This window comes from Oryzias melastigma, linkage group LG13 (assembly GCF_002922805.2).
Source record: "Oryzias melastigma strain HK-1 linkage group LG13, ASM292280v2, whole genome shotgun sequence".
NCBI classification, from domain to species: Eukaryota; Metazoa; Chordata; class Actinopteri; order Beloniformes; family Adrianichthyidae; genus Oryzias; species Oryzias melastigma.
Window position 1 is genome coordinate 6,271,316 of NC_050524.1, and position 19,898 is coordinate 6,291,213.

General features: G+C 37.4%; 1 protein-coding gene across 1 annotated transcript; it reads right to left on the bottom strand.

Annotated features, from left to right (window-relative positions):
• Nucleotides 1-4,742: 4,742 nt before the first annotated feature.
• LOC112149403 lies at nt 4,743-19,402 on the bottom strand. Its single transcript, XM_024277060.2, has 6 exons — nt 19,340-19,402; nt 11,121-11,277; nt 10,842-11,017; nt 9,827-9,844; nt 9,492-9,631; nt 4,743-4,980 (listed from the first exon to the last, which is right to left on the bottom strand). Exons 1-6 carry the CDS (start codon nt 19,400-19,402, stop codon nt 4,803-4,805), a joined length of 732 nt encoding a protein of 243 aa, XP_024132828.1. The 3' UTR covers nt 4,743-4,802.
• Between the last annotated feature and the right edge of the window lie 496 nt (nt 19,403-19,898).

Below are 19,898 nucleotides of genomic sequence, written 5' to 3' on the forward strand. Positions count from 1 at the left end.
ATTGTTGTAATCTCATGATTCATTTCCGGAGCTACAGTTGAAACAAATGGGCTGACAGAAGGCTGGAGCTGTAGGTGACAGTCTCTTGCATCAAAGGGAAAGTGCAGCAGGGGCTGCGATTTTAATGGCACGAATAGATCACTCTGATGATAAAATCTTGATTTAGCTTTCATGCTAGCAACTTTACTTCCAAAATCAATCTCCTTTCCATATTTGTCACTCTTTGTAAAACAAAGTGGACATTAAGATGGGGCTTGTTGATTTGCACTAGACGCACAATCTTTACAGGATGTGATAAAGCAAGAACATAGTCAATGATAATAAACAGGGCTCCTAACACTAACACATCTTTTCCTTTCAGCGAATCAGCTTCCTCCATCTTTTTGCATCCTCTACTCTAACACCAAACCTTCCTCTTCTCCTTCTTTGACCAAAAATTGCCCAATTCCCACTGCACCCTGTCAGGGAACAGCACCAATGGCGGTCGATGTTAACCCGGGACTCAACCAATCCAGTATGGCCTTGTGCTAGAGTGTCCACCCTAAAACTAGGAGGTTGTGAGTTCAAATCCAACAAAGTCGTACCAAAGACACTAAAAATGGAACCTAATGCTTTCCTGTTTGACACTTAGCATTAAGGAGTTAGATTGAAAGGCTAAACCAACAATTGACTCCAGAGTGCAGCTGTGTTTGCAGCTCACCCCTCCCCCACGGGATGGGTCAAATACAGAGATCAAATTACAGCTAATGGGACTTATATCATCGATCTTAGTCGCATATTTGGTTAAACGAAGATTTTATGCCAGTTACCCTTCCTGACACAACCCTCTGTATTTATCCAGGCTTGGGACCGTCACAATGAGCCCTGGCTCAATTGTAGCTACATTTCCTAACACTTGCAAAGGCAGGATAAAAATTGATTTGTTAGGTAAACAGGAAGTTTACAAGGCAAAAATAAACTTTTCATTATCTTACAAGATGGAAGATAGTCAATACAATTCCTGTGAAAACCTCAGTTTGACATTTAATCCATGTATTCACTCACTGCAAAAAATGAATCTTAAGAAAGCAAAAAGACCCCCGTTACAAGAAAAAAATGTCTTATTTTCTGTCTTGCAAAAACATTTATCAAAGTTTTTCAAAAGCAAAATAATCTAAATTGGAGAAAACATTTCTTCCTGACTAGAATGATTTTCTCAAAATAAGAATTCTTTGTAAGACTATTTTCTTGCCCCTTTTTTCCTTTTTTAAAGAAATGTCAAATTTGAACAATTTTTGATTCTTGGGAGCCTGTTTTTGCTGTGTAAGTATTGCTTCCACCTCTTAACAGAGTTCAGGTCAGTGGCTTATGACCTGCTCTGTAGGTGGTATCCGCAGAAAACTGCTTCCTGCTCCAGGAGGGCTGGACAGTTTGGGAAAATTTCTTTAAGTCCTTCTCCAAAGACGTCTCTGACCTGAGTTTTTTTTCTCTGCGACCGCCCGCGCTGCATGCTGCTTGGACTACGGCACTCATAAGGTGCCATGGGAGACCCACAAACTTGATAAGACTCCTTCAGCTTGATGACATCCCTTACTTTTTGCAACCATTGATGGGTTGGCACTTAAAGTTACTCCCTTCAAAATCATGTTTTTGAGTTTTTAACATGTATGTGTGGTATTTTTTCTTATGAAAGTGAAGAAATTTAATAAGAAACCATTTTGTTTTTGCATTTCTGAGTATTTCTTCTTTTAAATCTCTGTTAAACAGTCACAGACAGACTCTGTCTGAATGAATAATCTTCTTTCCATCACAACAGCTCTGCTGCACATGCACTAAACCCTCATCTGTTCCTAGTGTCTAGTTCAGGTTCTGGAGAAGAGAAGATGGTATCTTCACATTGACTGCAGTCAAATGAGCCGCTGTTCACAATTCTGTGGTCAAATCAGTCGTCACCTGATTTTTTGTGTGAGTTTCATACAATACTTACAGCAGCAGGACTTAGAACGCTGAAAACTCTCCACCAGACTCCATGGAGCTTCTTGATGTGACCACGGAAATGTGAACGGCGGCTCATTTGACAGCAGTTGTAAAGGATTGTAAATCAATGAAAGAGCATTTTGATGTTAGCTTTCATATTTTACAAGAACTCTGATCTGAGAAACCAATGATTGAATGTATTGATCACAGTAACATCAAACATTGGATAATTGGCTAAAGGAGTCTTTGGTGAACTAAAAGGAGAAAGAATCAGGATTTTGGAGGAAGTTTCTGTCCATGAAGATCTTCACTTCCTCGAGGACCATGTCTCTCCTGTCGTACTCTGTACCTGGTGAAAGCTCTGCCAGATATCGGAGATTTCTGACCAACTCTCACTCTGGTTTATCAAGTCTGTCCAGATTCGTCAGTTTCTTTTTAAATACTGTTATATTTTGCAAAATAAAAATAATTGTTTTTTTGAGTAATGCTGTAAAAGAAAAATAAACAAAAGTTGAGAATTTGACAATTTCTAATATATTATAGCACAAGTTATGAAAGCCATTAACAAAACTACTTATTTTTTTTAATTTGGTATTTTAATTAAACAGGATAAATAAGATAAAAAAGTTTTAATTCTGTTTTAAAATAATGGATTTATGACATAATTCCCCCCTCCCCCCAAAAAAATTGGCAACAAAAACTCTTATTGACTGGTAGCTTTAAAAAAGACTATGCCCCATTGGCTACTGATCAAAAAAGTTAATTTAGTGCATTGATTTTAAATGAGGACATGCTATTGTCGAGTTTTGCAAATTAATAATTCGAGTGCTCTGATAAGCTGCACGATGCCATGGAACCAGTGCAGACTTCTTGGATTATAAAGAATGAAAGGGAAAACTGTATTTCAAATAACCTTTATCTTTCCCTGTCAAAACTGAGACAGAATCCTTTGAAGTGTAAAATTTCCCTTAGAGTGTAAACAACTCCCTCCCATCCGTGACGTTTACCTCTTCTCTTTGTGCTTGCAATTTTCTACATGAATAAAGAAGCAGCTCCTTTCTCCCACTGGCTAAACCCCAAGTTGAGTGCAATTTGTTATAATATCAACTCAAGACCCCACCGGCAAGCATCATTAGTTTCCCTCTTCTGTGTGTAGCGTTAGGACAGTCTGCGCGGTGGGAGGTGGCATCGATGAGGAAGATTGGAATATTCTTAGATTTTCTCTGGTATTTAAAGTCCCACTCCGATCATCTTTTGATCTATTTTAAAAGCGTTCCCAGAGTTCTTTTCATTAAGATTTTGGCGTTTTTAGCCAAACTCATGAATATAGTTTCTCCAGAGTATCAGGAGTTCATTAGAAATTTGTGTTGTTGTGGGTTGGACTGTTTGTGCAAAGTAAGCCCATCCCCTTTCCCATCATCCCTCTATTTACATTCTCTTCTGCTAGCTTACAGCCCCTCAAAACTAACATTAACTAACGGAACAACAAAAATGGTCCATACAGTTTTGATCCAGATGCCAGATCAGACGAAGAAAACAAAGACGTACATGGATCCATTTGTTAGTGATTGGATGTATCAGAACAGAGTGGAGCAGGAAGCTTTTTGCCCTTTTAGTGTATTTTAGACATTCCAAAAAATATACTTTGCATCACAGCAATAAAAGGATAAATATCTTAAACATTTTTTGATAAAAACATGCCTAAATAAACTTCAGTCAATCATTGCTTGAGTAGAATTCAATTCATGCCAATTTTTAAAACAATAACTTTTTAACATAGTTTTTGATAATAATAAGGCAAGAATTTTATTCCAGAATAAATCAAGTTAAACATTAGCATTCCATAAAAAATACATTTTGTCAAAATTATTCAAGTGAAGAGTAAAAACAAGATAACATCAGGCCATTAATAACAGTAAAACAAAATGATCTGGAGGGCCAGATATAATTACCCGGAGAGCCAGATCCGGCCCCCGGGCCTTGAATTTGACACACGTGACATATATGGACCTATTTGTCTGCAAGTGGATGCATCAGAATAGAGCAGGGAGCTTGTACCCTGCCCAGCAGATTATTATTGTAAGAAAAACAATATTTTTCAAACATAATTTTTTATCTGCTCCTAATTCACACCAATTTGAATGAAGAAATACTCAGAAATGCAACGTTATGCCGAATCTTCTATATATATGACGTCCATCATTAGAAAATTGCAGCAACAACATGCTAAAAACACAATTTTCCTCTGAGTGCGTCTTAAATGACTTCAACCTTCCTTAAAGTTCAGCCACCAGAATAAAATTCCCAAACTTTGATCTTTGTTTTGTCCTCTTCTTGTTTTTGACAGTTGCTCATGAAAGTAATCTCGTAGGATGGGAATGAAATAAAAAAAGAGAGAAAGCTGTGACAGCGTGTAAAAATGAAAATCCTCTCCCTCTGACAGTCAGCTTTCTAACCTGATACCGCTGCTAGCTGTACACCTCTCCCTGCACTGTAGGTAGAGAGGCTGGCTTAACATTTCACACACATCGCTGTCATGAAAGATTGAGCATGTGGGAGTCGCTGAAATGTATTCATGCTCACAATGTAGAGGAAGCACGGGGCCACAGTAATGGTTGTCAGGCGCTGGTATGCCTCAGTGAACTGAAGACGACATTTTCTGTCTCACTGGCTGCAGGGCTGCTGGAGTTATATAACCCTGCAGGAGGGCACAGATGAGAGCGTCACATGTGACTCCTAATAAAATGCAATATTTAGTGTGTGTTTGCCACGAAGAGCACCGCAAAAACCGAGTGCTTTAAAGAGCTTCTTTTGTGGTCGCTCTGGAAGAATTTGTTTATTCTGAATTATACTGTAACATTGACTTTGTGTGCCCGAGCGCGCGTGCCGTTATGAAACCGAGTCAGTGTGACGGCTTTGGGTAAAAACAGCAACATCAATGAATATTTGGAGGCTGGGTATTTTTGTTGTAGTCTCTGCTGGAAGCTCCGCCGTGAGTGGACTTTCAGTGTTTCAGCAGAGAATCTGGAAAGAAAAAAAAATGTCAAACTCACTTCAAAGTGAGGCAAAAATAATAAAAATAAGACGGCTCTGTTTGTTTATAAATATGACAAATGTCATTTCTAAAATGCAAAATTTGAAATTATGCGCGCTCCAGTTTTACAAACCCTGAGGTTCGTAAAACTAATAGAGTTTTGTTCTTGTTAAAAATAAATACTATTAAAATTGTTGGTACATACAGGAGACATGAGTCAAAACTTTGTTTTTTAGGACAAATATAAACCCTGAACCATAGTTTTATTTTTGTAGAAGCCGACTATGACAACAACTTTAGGAAGATGTTTGCAGATGGTTTTGGAACCATCAGAATCAGCAATCTTTCCACTAAAGTGACAGCCCATCATGTCCAGGCATTGAGTGAGAAACATCAAATATCAACTCCAGTATGTGGAGCTGCATCTTCAAATATAACTTTATTCAGTAAAACCTGGATACGTTTGTGAATGTCAATCAGATCTTTAAGTATCTCATATTTTGAGTCAGAAAAAACGTATTTGGCATGAAATTATACACAGATAAATATTATTTTGACATCGAGTTTCACTTTAAAGGGTAACCAAACAGGGAATTTGGAAGCTGACTCCGCCCACAGCTGAAATTTGAAAATTCAGTCAAAGGGGCGGGGCTTGGCAACAGGACTGTTATCATTGCTGAAGCTGCAGATCATGACGTGGGACTTAAATGATTTGACCAATCACAAAATTCAAATGTAATACTTCGATTCAACCTTTAGGGGGCAGCATACATGCAGGTTTTGACCATTATTTTTAGAATTGAAAAAGTTTATTTTAATTTGGCAAAAATTTGGCAAAGACCAACAAACAGCACATTTAAAGATCCGTTTATAAAGGTCAACGGACAAAAAATATGTAATTTTTTTGTATTTTTACTTTTAGAGATATTTAATGTATTCACAAAGAAAAACTGAAAACTGTAAAATGGTTGTGCAGGTCTGTAATGCATGATGTCCGATTTGAGTGGTAGTAGACCCAAACTACACCAGGAACTTTTCAAAACTTGAGAAAGCTAGAAAAAGAAAATAAAAATAAAGGGTGATGAAAAAGATCCCCTGACAAAGCTGAACTAAAAAGCAGAGATTTAAATGTACTGAGAAAGAGTAACTGAAGACAGCTGTGGATAATCATCAAATGAAACCAGGTGTGATGGTGACAGAACCTGAAAACAAATCTCAGGGCACAACCCTCACACATCATATAATCTAGGAAACCTTTAAGCTATGCTTCTTCTTAGACTTCTTGACCTTAAACAAAGATAACGCAGAATTGAAGATCCTCCTGCTGCACAAATGTAATTCTCGATCGCCAGAAATTGGCTGATGCAACAAGAGACTAATGTCTCTGACAAGGACGTCACCAGAAAAAAGTCAAGGACTGCTGCGCTTGCACTCTCGATAAGCCTGATCAACTTTGATCGTCTCTCATAAAACCCTAAAACGGCCCCGTGTCCCATCGAAGAGTGATGTTCAAGCAAGGGCAGCGCACTGAAACCTTATCCCTCAAATTCCCAGATAAAGCCCGAGTTCCCTCATTCTCTCGTCGCTTCAGGTCTCTTGATCCAACCTGTTTTCACTCTGACTTTTTTGATAAATAAATCCGCGGCAACCGCCGAGCTACTAGTTATCTCAGGGTGAGCTACGGCCCGAAGAGTGATAAGATGTGATGTATGATGCAATTTATTATGAATAACGATTCCATGGCCGTCATGAAAAACCTCTAAAGGGTAAGTCCAATGGAGATCAATCCAGTCTTGTGATCTCAAAAGTAGTTAGGTAGTGACACATTCCAAGACTCCTCTTTTTTTTCTTTGCTCAAATCCCTTCTCTTCAGATTCCAGTCACTAAAGTGAAGCAGATGTTTCAAAGGAGTTTGGACATCAATTTTAATATTTTACAACGGTTCTGAACACTAAAGCGGCTAAAAGATATGCTACTTGTTATTCAGACTGTGCTTTTATTCCAAATCATCACACAGAAAAATCTGTTTCTTTCCCTCAGTTATCTCAATCCACTAAAAGGTCTTTGCATGAAATATAGAAAAGTTGAAATTAAACTCAGCCTTTTTTCAAAAAGTCATCATAAACACATAAATACTAAAGATTGTGCAAGATTTCCAGCAAACATCTTATAACATGAAATAGATGATTCTAATTAGTGCCTTAGTCACATCAGCTGTGTGGTGTTTGATTGTCTGGGACCGTAGAAGAGAAGAGTTGCTGCACCTTAAGAGGAGCATAGGTGTGTCTTGCAGTTCCCTTGAGGTTAGTGCTACCACCTCAAGGGATGTCATGAAAATGGAATGGAACATTGACATGCGTGTTGAAGTGTATCGTGAAATATTCATAAAGATAATGTATGTTCGCAGTTAAGACATACAGATGATACTTTAGTATGGTACCTTTGCTCAACACTCTAGTCCAGGGGTGGCCAGCCCTGATCCTCAAGAGCCTCAACTCTGCCTGTTTCCCAGCTCTCCCTGACCAGCTTTCTGCTGATTAGTTGACTCAAGTGATTCCACATCCTGATTGATCTAACACACCTGATTTAGGTTGTGAGTATCAAACAGTCAAGGGTGAGCTGGAAAACAAACACGGTTGGCCACCCTTGCTCTAGTTGTAAGTAATGCCTTAGGCATAACTTCTCTTTAGGGTGGATACAGGATTTCTTCAGTTGAAAAATGGTTAACCCTCCATGGGGCCAACACATTCTCATCCCCAAGTCGTCACCTTTTTGGGTGTCTTCAATTTGTAAAATCCTGCAAACCTCGGGACGCGGTACTGGACACGGACTGGTCTTTGGGATGCGTCCAGTACCGGTACCCAAATCCGGTACCAGTACCCTAACCTGGCACTGGATGTGATACCGAACCAGTACCAGACCCGGTACCGGGCACGAATTAGGATAAGGGTACCGTGGTAGGGTACTGGGGCAGCCGCGGTGCAGCAGTAGGGCATTCTACTCCTGATCGGTAGATTGGGAGTTTTAATTCCAACCTTGCCCACCCATGTGTTGAAGTATCCTTGGGCAAGACACTGAACCCCACATTGCCTCTGGTGGGAGGTTGGCGCCAGTGTTCAACCGCGGAGCCACCACCAGTGTGTGAATGTGTGTGTGAATGAGTGAATGGGTCTTTGACTGTAAAGGAAAAATGATAAAATGATCTGGAGGGCCGGATATGATTACCCTGGGGGCAAGATCCGGCCCCTGGGCCTTGACTTTGACACATGTGGTTTAGGGGTTAAAAGGTTGAGGCCATACCTCTCCTACTCCACCGTTACATACCATTCTGTGTAGTCTATAATCTGTCAAATGCCAGTAGAAAAAAATGAATGTTCCTATAGTCTATAGGCTCACCAAGTGGTCTACGACCTTGATATTATGTGAGGACCACCAGTGTGCCCCACTTGACCGCTGTTTCCACCAATAAGGGCAGCTGTGACTAAGGCATAAAACAGCACATCTGCTTTTTTTTTTTTTTTTTTTTTTTTTTACTGACAAAACCGTTTAGTTTACATGCTTTTTTTGCTCTAAAGTTGAAAGTCTTGTCTGCAAGCTTTCAAGCATAAATGAATCATCAGCAATTAGCCTGTTTTTTTATGTTTAGAACCGTTCCACATGGCAAACATCTGAAGCAAGTTGACCCTTGAAGATGAAAAATAATCACTCAATCTGCAAAGCAAACAGAGCAGCATCTTCAGAACTGCTAATGTAACACTCACTTTGCTTTCACAAGCTTTTCTTCATTCGGCTGGAGATTTTTTTTCTCCGTGTTAGCTATTTCAACTCACATTCCGGACTTACAAGTTGCAATTATTTTCTGTAAGGAAAGCGGTGGTAAAAAATTGATCACATAACTCTGAGTAAGCTTGGTGCAAAGGGCAATATTGTACAAAGGGCGACTATAACTCGATTGGAGTCAATGCGGTTGTGCCGAGGTTGTACCGATCCACCGCCCCTGACATTGTTGCAAAATGCAGTGCAGAGACCGAATAAGAAAAGGCAAGCCTGAGGTGGAAATGCAGAGGGGCAACCAGCTGAAACTAAGACTATGTGTGAGAGCAGAGATGAAGTGAGACCATTCCCAGGTGAGAGTAATAATATGAAATCCATTAACTCTCAGAGTAACTGCTGGACCAGTACTTGACACCCAGTGACCAGGAAACAAATAGCTGCTCTTCAAACAAACTGCACCATAAAGTATCACAAAAGGACTTTTTTGTACTTTTAAAAATCAATAACTGTTGGATCAAAATTATATACATAAGTTCACACACGTTTATAGCTTTCTCTGTCTTCCAGTTATCTATTGCCAACAATTAAAAGGTAATTTCATTAAAAAAGGGGGGCCAAACAAATGATTCCACTTGAATTTATTGCTGCAATTTGTGCAGTTTTGCATCTGACATTTCATTCAGTAGAAATTAGAGCGGAAAATAAATAAAGAGTGTAAATAAATTACCCCTCTAATAGTTTCTGGGCAGAGTGGGGGAGTAACGGCGACTTCAGCGAGACCAGCGAAGCAATTTTCAAATGGATCTCTCTGAGCTTGCTGTGGGTTTCAGGCGCTGAACTTCCCAAACGGCGACTCCAACAAAGTGTCTGAGGAGAAGAATTATTGATCCACGTTAACCATCCAAAACAAATCTAAATCCTTAATTAGTCCTGTGGCACGAGGCCAAATGTAAATCAGACAAATGACTTGCGATTGTGTCAAGTTGTGGATAAAAAGCTCCGGCAGTGGTGTCACGCCGGAACAGTGATGTTGATGGTGTGAGAAAAGAGAAATCTGATTACCTCAATAGACTTGTAAGCCTGTAGGAAGAGCGAAAGAGACTGGGGATTCAATCTAAGGCATTAATGCAAATATAACGCCACTTAGAGCTAAGCCATAGTATGTCTTGAATGTAATTTTTAAATTGGAGAAAAAAACATTTGATCCTGGCTGGGATTTAGTAACCCTGAATTAATAATCCCTAATCTACTCGCCCATGGCCGGTATGCATCCACCCCTCCAGTCAGAGGTGGTTTTACCTACAGGCAATAAGGACGGTCGCCCTGAGGACAATCTCCTCAAAATATTGCCAGGTTTTTTATTATGACACAATACAAAAATTGCTGCTTACAAATATGAATAAATTAAATTAAATTAAGTTCAATAAAATCGAAATATATATATTATATATTTAAAAAATTGCCGTAAGTAAATAACTAAATAAATAAAGATGAAAAAATGTAAAAATGAAAAAAGTAAAAAAAATAAACAGACATAAAATTAAATAAAAATTTCAAAAAACAAATAAAAAAGAGTAAGTAGGTAAGTAAACAGACAAAAAATGATGAAAGTTAAAAAAAAGAAACAAAAGAGTAAATTAAAAACAAATAAAAGTAAGTAGCTAAGTAAATAAACAAATGACAAATAAAAAAATAAAATTGAAGAAAACAATCAAAAAACATAAATAAAATAAAAAATACATTATAAAGCAAATAAAAGAAAGTAATTAGTGAATAAACAAACAAATGATAAAAAAAATAAAAATAAAAAACAATTAAAAGAAAGCAATAAACTAAGTAATAAATGAAATTAAAGTAAATAATAATGATAAACAAACATAAATAAAAAATAAAAGAAAGTAAGTAACTAAGTAAATAAACGGATGAAAAATAAATAAATAAAATTAAAAATAAAGAAACGTGAAAAAAATCAAATTATTAAATAAAATAAGTAAAAGAAATAAGGAGGTAAGTCAATTACTAACAAACTAACCAAGTAAATTTTTCATAAATAACATTAAAATAAATAAATAATAACCTCAATGTGCTTCCAGGATTGGTCTGACTCTTCCAGTGATAGTTTTGAGGCACAGAGAAGTTTTTCTAAACTTAATCTTAATGTGTAACTAGCGAGGACGCCCTCTGCTTCCTGTTTTCTCCGCTCACAGAGGCAGCTGACTGTCCAAAATGTCACCAGTGTGGGAACGACTGACTCTGAAACAAAAACGACAAAAACACAGAAATAGCGATTTAAAAAAAAAAAAAAAAAAGTACCTTCAGGCAGTGTTGTCAGGACAACGACATGGTGCCCACCTACCTGCAGTCCAAAGCTGCTGAAGGGAAATGTGTGCCCAGAGCTTGTGACAACCATTCAAACAATTAACCAGCGGTTCTGATTTAGCATTTGAGCGCAGCGGGATCAGACCTCTGATTTTGACAAATGCCAGGACTGCGTTAAATCTTGCGTGGAGATGCTACCTGTCCACAAACTGACAAGACACAACTTCCAAATTGATGCTACCTGACATGCTATTAAAGCACTTTACAGCCGAGGGTTGCTTTTGCTTTGACGTGAAAACAACCAGAGCCAGCCAGTCGGCCCATTTAATCAAACCCTCAGAGGTTTAATAAATGTTCCTGCCAACTTTCATAAATGGGGGATCAATTATAATTGATTTCACAGTCTGATACATTTATTAAAGTGACATCCATTTATTCACATGCTTACCTGCCATCAGCTCTGTTTGCTGAGACAGACCCAGCTAGCTCACAATTACTGTATCACTTTCACACTTTCTTCTTCTGCGCTCAAATATTTGCGACGCCAAAAGTAACTTCATTTTCTTAACTCCAGCCGCTGAGATGATTTTGTCATTTTCTGTCTACATGAAATGAAGCAGTGCACGAGTAACAAAGGCAACCCCCCCCAAAAAGAGAAATAAATTAGTTTAAACCTTGTCACATTAACTCCGACTCAAAAAGCTGGCATAAAGCGTGAGATAAGAGCCTTTCTGAAATAAAAGAGATCTGTGAATAACACAATTATAGCACGAAGGACGACACCTGAACATGCCTCATATCAGTTTTTTTTAAGGTCTTTTTTTGTCTTCCTGCAAAGTGAAACTCCTATTCAGCAGAAGAATCAATAACCTTATCATAAAATAAAGAGGAGCAATTTTCAGTTTCTTCCCATTATGTTTTTTTGGAGCAAGGCATTCACATATCTATGATTAATATCAAAATTTTAACCCAATTGTGATCGAATTTTGAACATTGAATAATAATGAGTTTTTTTTTAACAGTATTTATGATAATTATTTTTTTTGCTAAGACTATTAATCCTCCCTTGAATTTCTGTTTTTAACAACCACAAACACGGTCGCAACATTTAATAAACCAAATCACTTAAAAAAAAACAAGATTTTCTTCCTTTATCCCTCAGCAATGAACCAGGAAGTACTACAAATTGCACTTCCACCAAAGACCACTAGAGGTAGGTTTCAAACAGAAGCAATCCTCCATTGACTCCAATAGAAAAAGCTCCTAAAATAAGACAAATATATGTCTGGTTTCAAAGATTTTTTCCCTAAAGGACTTTACTTCCAATTTATAACTACTGACTTTAGAGAGTACGTACATGAATACATATTTTTCTTTAAATATGCTCGCCAATTATTATTAATTTTAGCTCATTTAAATGCATTCCCATTGGCCTTTAATTGTGATGTTGTTTGTTGTGGAGTTAAAAAAAACCTGTCATTTCTGGGACATAGTTTCTACAGAGTGGCAGAAATTTAGTTTTGGGGCGTTATCGTTGGCATAAAGCAGCTCCGCCCCCCCTTCCCATCATCTATCTGTTTATATGCTGACATCCTCTCACAACCCCGATCTAACAATACTGGTGTAACAAAATTAGTGAGCAAAATCTGAGCTATCCAGTTGTACAGTTTTGAGCCACATGTCAGCGTGGACGAGGAAAACAAAGACAAACTGTACGTGGATCCAGTTGTCAACAAGTGGAAGCATCAGAATGGAGCAGAGCAGGGAACTTGTGGCCAGCAGTGGATTTTCTGTGTAACAAATTTCATCTTTTTCAAACTGCATTTTTCTTCCTCTCCTGATTCACAACAATTTAAATAAAGAAATACTCAGAAAAATACCACAAGAAAGTGTCAAAAGCACCAAAAACACCATTTTCCTCTGAGCATATCTTTTATTGAGGCGTATTATGTGTGAGATTACTTAAATTTGCTTCCTCCCACTCTTTTTTCAGCAAATAAATAAACTCTTTTTGACAAACTTCACATTTAATGGATTCAATGTGTCATGTCCTGTATGTACAAGCACAAATATGACTATCTATGATTAAGAGTAAATATCATTTACATGTGTTTGTATAAATATGTATAAATATTGAAGTATATTGCTTAAAAAAAAAATTCCAATAAAAATGGACTTGGGGGTTAACGAACACGTCTAGGTCTATATATACAGTATGTATAATTTTATTGATTTTTTTTAATTTGTATGTTTAAGGAAAAAAAAATCTCTGCAGGTGGGTGGACTAAATTGGAGTCGATAAATGAGTCAACTGCCAAAAAAATAAAAAAGAAAAAAACCATACCTGCATCACTGCTGGGATATTCACTGAGCTAATGGGTTCAGAGATGCCTCAGTCACTGTGGGTAGATCAAGTTCATCCGCAGTGGATTGCAAATAGTAATTTATTGATGCTTGTCCCTGAAACTGAATTCTTTCAACTCAGTCAAACCATAATGAAGTAATTACAGATCTGACCTGCAAAAATAACATTTACAGAACATTCTTTACTGTCGTAATTACCTTGGTTTTAATCTCATCAGGATATTTTGCTGTAATATTCTTCTATTGTGTCCAGTGTTCATTATTTTTACTGTACCGCTGTTTTCTCAGTCAAATATTTTTCCAACAGTATGTGGTATTACAGGGAAGTATTAGACAGCCCTCTATCAGGAAGTACAATCCCAAAACACATGCTAGCTGCTCAGTGTTTAATTGTGACTGATTGAATGCCTTAAAAAACAGATTTCGTATCACCTTGTTGGGATTTTATTTTGATTAACCTGTAAATGGTGGCAACTAGATTTTATATGTTCCTCCAGAAAGCCAGAGAAGACAGAGAGAGTTAAAAGATGGATTTTCAATTTTGGAAGCTTAATTTGAATCAGGTCTGCTGCACAAGCATTGACTTTCATTATGGAGAAAAAAAACAAAACAACAAGAAGTTAATGAAGAAAAAGAGTCTGCTGGATATAAAGCATCAGTACATCCCCTTTCTCCAGTAAATCAAATCTTGTGAACAGTTTTGATAAAAAGTACACTTTGTTCCACATTATAGATTCAAATTTGATATTTAGTATTCCACAGTTTACCTTTTTTTTTCCCAAAAAACAACAACAATGTGGTTTAGAATCTGGAACACCTTATACTTGAACTAATTCTGGTTGTTGATGCACTTTTGAGAGGTACACGGAGCTTTGTGACATTGTTTGGTCGGGGTTATGTGAATACGCTAATGCGGTGGCAGTGTCAGCGTTTTTTCTTTATGTGTCACTGTATTATTTGTTTTAGCTGTAGTTTTCTACGGGTTGGAATGAAAGTTAATGTTTTGCAAATGCGTTAACGCTGCTAACATGTAGTGTTGGCATATGTTTTCTTTTTTTTTGTTTACCGTATTACCAGGTTTGGAGTTAGCGTAGTCACAGTATTTTTTGTTTTAGCTGTAGCAGTCTATTTTCTATAGATTTCAAACAAGATAAAGCGGTTTTGTGAATATCCAAACGTGACTAACATGTAGCGGTGTTGATTTATGTTTTTTTTATGTGTTACTAATAAGGTTGGGAGCTAGTGTAGCCACCGTTTTACTTTTTACTTTTTTTGTGTTGCAAACAAGATTGGGAGTTACAGGTATTGTGAATATGCTAACATGGCTAGCATGTACCATGTTTTGTAAATACGCTAACGTGTTGGACTGTGTTTTATTTTACGTGTTACTAATAAGGTTTGGAGTTGGCGTTGTCAATGTAATGCTTTTTTAATCGTAATCTGTTTTCAACAGGTTGCAAAGAAGGTTAGATGTTATGTAAATACAACAACGTAGCTAACATTCAGCAGTATCAAATAGTTTTTTTATGTGTTTCTAATAAGGTTGGGAGTTAGTTTAGTCACAGAAACGTTTGTTTAAGTGGAATTCATCTGTTTTCAACATGTTTGTAAAAATGTTAACGTAGTTGACATGTATCGAACTGTGTTTTTTAATGTTTTTTTTTCTAAAAACAAAGTTAAAAGTTAGTGTAGTCACAGTAACGTTTGTTTTTGCAGTAGTACCATTTTTTTTAACATGTTGCAAACAAGGGTGGTAGTTACAAGTATTGTGAATATGCTACGTGGCTAGCATGTAAATATGCTAACGTGTGGCGGTGTGGGACTTTGTTCTTTTAATTTGTTACTAATAAGTTTAGGGGTTAGCGTAGTCCCAGTAACGTTTGTTTTAGTTGTATTAATATGTTTTCTTTTTACGTGTTGCAATCAAAGTTAGGAGTTACAGATATTGGGAATATGCTAATGTTGCTATGTGTAGCAATGTCAAGCTGTCTTTATTTCTTTACTTGCACGCTACCACAAAGTTTGGGGGTTATAGTTCCAGTAACGTTTGTTTTAGAGGTATTAATCTGTTTTTTCACATGTTACGAACAAAGTTGGAATTTACAGGTACAGTGAATATGCTAATGAGGCTAATGTGTAGCATGTTGCAAACAAGTTCTAGAGTTATGAACGCAAATAAAAAAGTCTGACCGGCTGATCTCTGACTCTTTTTTTTTTTTTTCGGTGGGCTTTAAATACATGTATGACATAATTAAAAAATAGACCACTCATTGAGGGTGCATCTTATACTCCAGTGTGCCCTTTTGTGCAGAAAACAATACTTTTCTTACACGTTATAAACCATGTTATATGGGCACGTCATTTTTACTACAAATAAAACAAGACTAGGTATATTTTTTTAAGGAGAAACTGATAAAAAAGTGACCTGACATAAATCTTCTTTGCGTCACTCAATTTCTGTAGAGTCATTGAATATATTTAAATCAGCTGATGATTTATACGGTGTAATTAATGAATCTACAGTGGATAATTGTGAGTTTTTGATGAACAGGATTTTGTTGAAATATCCTGTTTTGATTTATGCCTTTAATCATAAGGAGTCACGATTCTGCAAAGGAATGGACAGGTATGTGATTTATGGACTTATCATAAAGTGTCACCAGACCAACCAATAACTGCTTAATATTATGTCTGAGAAACATTCAAATTTGAATGGAGTCTGCTATTTTAATATAATTATTAAATATGCCATTCTTCCCATATGTTTTTTGGCAAATTCACGTGAGCAAAAATACTAGTAAATATGGTGATGCTTCACTTTCTTTCTTTCCTTTTTTGTTATTTATATTTTACACTTGACAGTGTACCTTTCTCCACTCTGCACATTGCACGTTTTATTTTCTTTTTCTCACTTTCCTGAAGCAAAGTAAATCAGACAACTGTGAAACAGATGGTTATTTCTCCCAGAGATTCTCTGACCTTTGAAAAGCAGACTTATGACTGGAAGGACTCTGGTTTGAATGCAGAGAAGAAGAGAAAAAAAAAGACAGAAACTGTCTCTTTTTTCTCCTTTAAGTAACATGCAGATGCTCACGGGAAAGTCAATGAACACCCTCCTCTGCAGCGGCGGCTGATTGGTGGCTCAAAGGTTTGAACGTGTGCATCTAATTACAAAGGAGCTAAATCATCCCCGATGCCGTCTTTCCCTTTGGCTCCCTGAAAAGGTGCTGCTCGGAGTCACTCATGTGAGAATTTAGCAGATGTGGCATCCAAAGGCTCATCAAAATACTTGATGAATCTCGAGAAAAGATTGTGGTCGAATTAAAAGTAAAAAAAAAAACATTAACAGATGCTCAGCCTGACTTAGTTGCAAAATGTGTGCAGGCCATTTCTAAAGATGGAATCACAGCAGTGCATCTTGTTTATGATCTTAGTAGTGCTTTAAGGTTAATGGTGTGGGATGTTGTGCATCTTCCGTCAATTAATTAGAGCTGGACCAAAGTCTTAGCTTGCATTTTGCTGCTGCGCTTATTAATATCTCCCAAATACAAACGGCCTTAGACCTCACAATTACCACAATGAAAAATCTTCTTGTGAGTTGCTCAAACGTTTCGCCCTTTAGTCTGTAGAAAGCAGGAATCAAGCGTTGCATCTGTCTCACAACAATGAAATGAGGTCTCCATGTTGATCTGTGGCTGTAGGCAGGAGAAAAGCATCATGTTCTATTCAGTCTGCATGCATGAACCTCACACAGTGATGGTTTAAGTGACCAAAGGAGGGAAAACTGTCTTTGAGCTCCATCCATTGGTCAACATGGATAACTGCATCAACAAATATTTTAGTGGGTACAAGCCTGCAGCTCTGTCTATTTTAGAATTTCATCCTTTCCAGCTGTTTTGTTCAAAGACCAAAGTATCTTTGTGTCAACTAAATGTCCAGTTCTTTACCATCCGTACTTATTGCTTCAGGCAATCTGGCTTGACATATTAAAGAACCGTTTTTACACTTGATGAACTGACGGATAAGAAGTCATCTACATGCTGTACCGTACTGCAGCCGATTAGATCCCACACATCACTCCGAGGGACTTTTCATTTTCCAAATGAGTTATCCCGCCTGCACAAATGATCCAGCCGCATGACATCAAGTGTTAAATAAGCTTTGGACCAAGGCTATCCATTCTATTTTGCAGCTGCGCTGTAATGTGTACTCCACCATAAAAATCATATTTTCTCTGCAATTCAGGTAAACGATCTCTGGGGATATTCATGTGCCTATTTGACTTTCTAATAGAGGACTTTTAAGACATGCAGATGGCTCCTCAAAAAGGACTAGGGCGACCCACTCGAGCGCATCCTGCCATGACAACATTTGTCTCTAAAAAATGCATTAGAAATGTGATGGTGGCAGGATGCTTTCCGAAAGAAAAACTCAAGCAAAACACCTCCTTTATATCGTTTTCTTTCTCCGATGGTCCAAGTATGATGCAACGGGCTGGAGATAAACATTGGTGTCAAACTGTGCATGTTTCATTATTTTTTCTGATTATTCCAGACTGCTGATTTGTCATGCAGAAGAGACACAATTATGTGCGTCTGGATTGTTACAGAATTCAAATAAAAACTCTGTTTAATGGGAGGACTTGATTGCAACATATCTATTTAGAACGTCCTCTTTTGCATTTTGAGCAAACAGATGTTTCTCTGTCTTTAGCAAAAGATTTAGAGACCTAAATAGATAGATAGATAGATAGATAGATAGATAGATAGATAGATAGATAGATAGATAGATAGATAGATAGATAGATAGATAGATAGACAGATAGATCCTATCGTTCCAGTTGTAGGGGTATTTGAAGCTGTAGTTGTGTCCAGAAGTGTTTTTTCAGGGAGAGCCGTATAGGGTCTTTGGTCTGGCTATCCTTTCATCAGTAGGATGAAGACACCAACTGTGTCTACATTTGTCTAGTAGACTTGTCACGAGGTACCACTAATGTATAACTTTTATATTGCGAATACGGTGCAAATATCACATTGAAATTACGTAACTGACGCACAAATCACTAATGAATTGCATATAAACATCACAATAAACACACACGGTTCATGCATGGATCGTGTATTGTGTTACAAGTATATAAATCGGAGGATTTTTCACCCCTCCATCAGTCTATACTAGTGCTTGGCCGCTGACTTAGAACTGGCGCGGATCAGGGGTCAAAGTATGTCGAAGTGAAGAAATTCAATGAAGTGCGGGTCCACGTGTTCTTTTTGAGGTTTATTTGATCTTCTTCCAGAGTTTTAACGTGATTCATTTGTGAACATTTTCATGTAAAAGACCACAACTTTTCTCCCTTTGCCCACGTATAATCACGTATGACCTATTTTTATCAGCACAATATGCGAAAATTGTACATAGACGCAGCGTGACGGTCTTTAAGGGAAGTGTAGATCCATTAAGGCTTTAATGGTCACTTCAGCGCACGTTATGAAAATGAAATGTACTATTGTTGTGCATGTGGAGAGTACATTACTACAACTTTGTGAGGATAATATAAATTGCACGCACTTATGACGTGTGGGTGATGCTGTCATACGGTGCCTTTAGTTGTTAATAAGATGTGAGTTCTAGTCTTTTACTGACCCTGTGTGAATGCTGCACACGTAGGGTATACATGTGATGCAGAGATGCTAGAAGTGAACAATTCATTGTTTACAATGATTCGATTCAGATCCTAATTTGTGGTTAATGATCCGATTCATGGTTGATATTGGTTCATTTTGAATAATCGTTTTTGATCCCATTCACTGACTTAAAATCGATCCAGGACATCTTCTTAAGCTGTAAAAAAAAAAAAAAAAAAATCAACCAGTGTGACTCAGAGATACATACCTGGTACTGAACAGTGCAGGTGATGGTTTCCAGATTCTTGGAAATGCAAAATAAACCTCCCATGCCTCAATCAAAATTATTTTTCAATTTCTATTATCGATTTATCTGATTTTAAAACAGTTTTATATGGTATAGGTTGATTCAGTTTGATTAAAAACTTATCTTAGACAAATCGATTAACTGATTAATGAATGAGTCTTGGTGGATACCCATTGGACACCTGTAGGATGGACCGACAAACTGCTCTCTGATTGTCTAATTTCTTACTTTTCAACGGTGCTCAGGTTTGAATTGATAGAGCTATTGTGAGTACAGTTTAGTAGAGTCAACAGAGACAAGAATCCATGCTCTAGCTTGGTTTGATGAACCACGCACTTAGATTTCGTTGCAAGGATCACACAATCATGCGTGAATTGGGATGGATGCTCACATCCTCTGCAGGTTAAGTGTTGCTAAAGAATGTGCAGCAGCACAACTCAATGCACTCTCGAACTTTTATTCCCAGAACAAGCACCAGCATAGTGCTGCAGTTGTTTTAGTCTCTGGTTTGAGCAAAGAA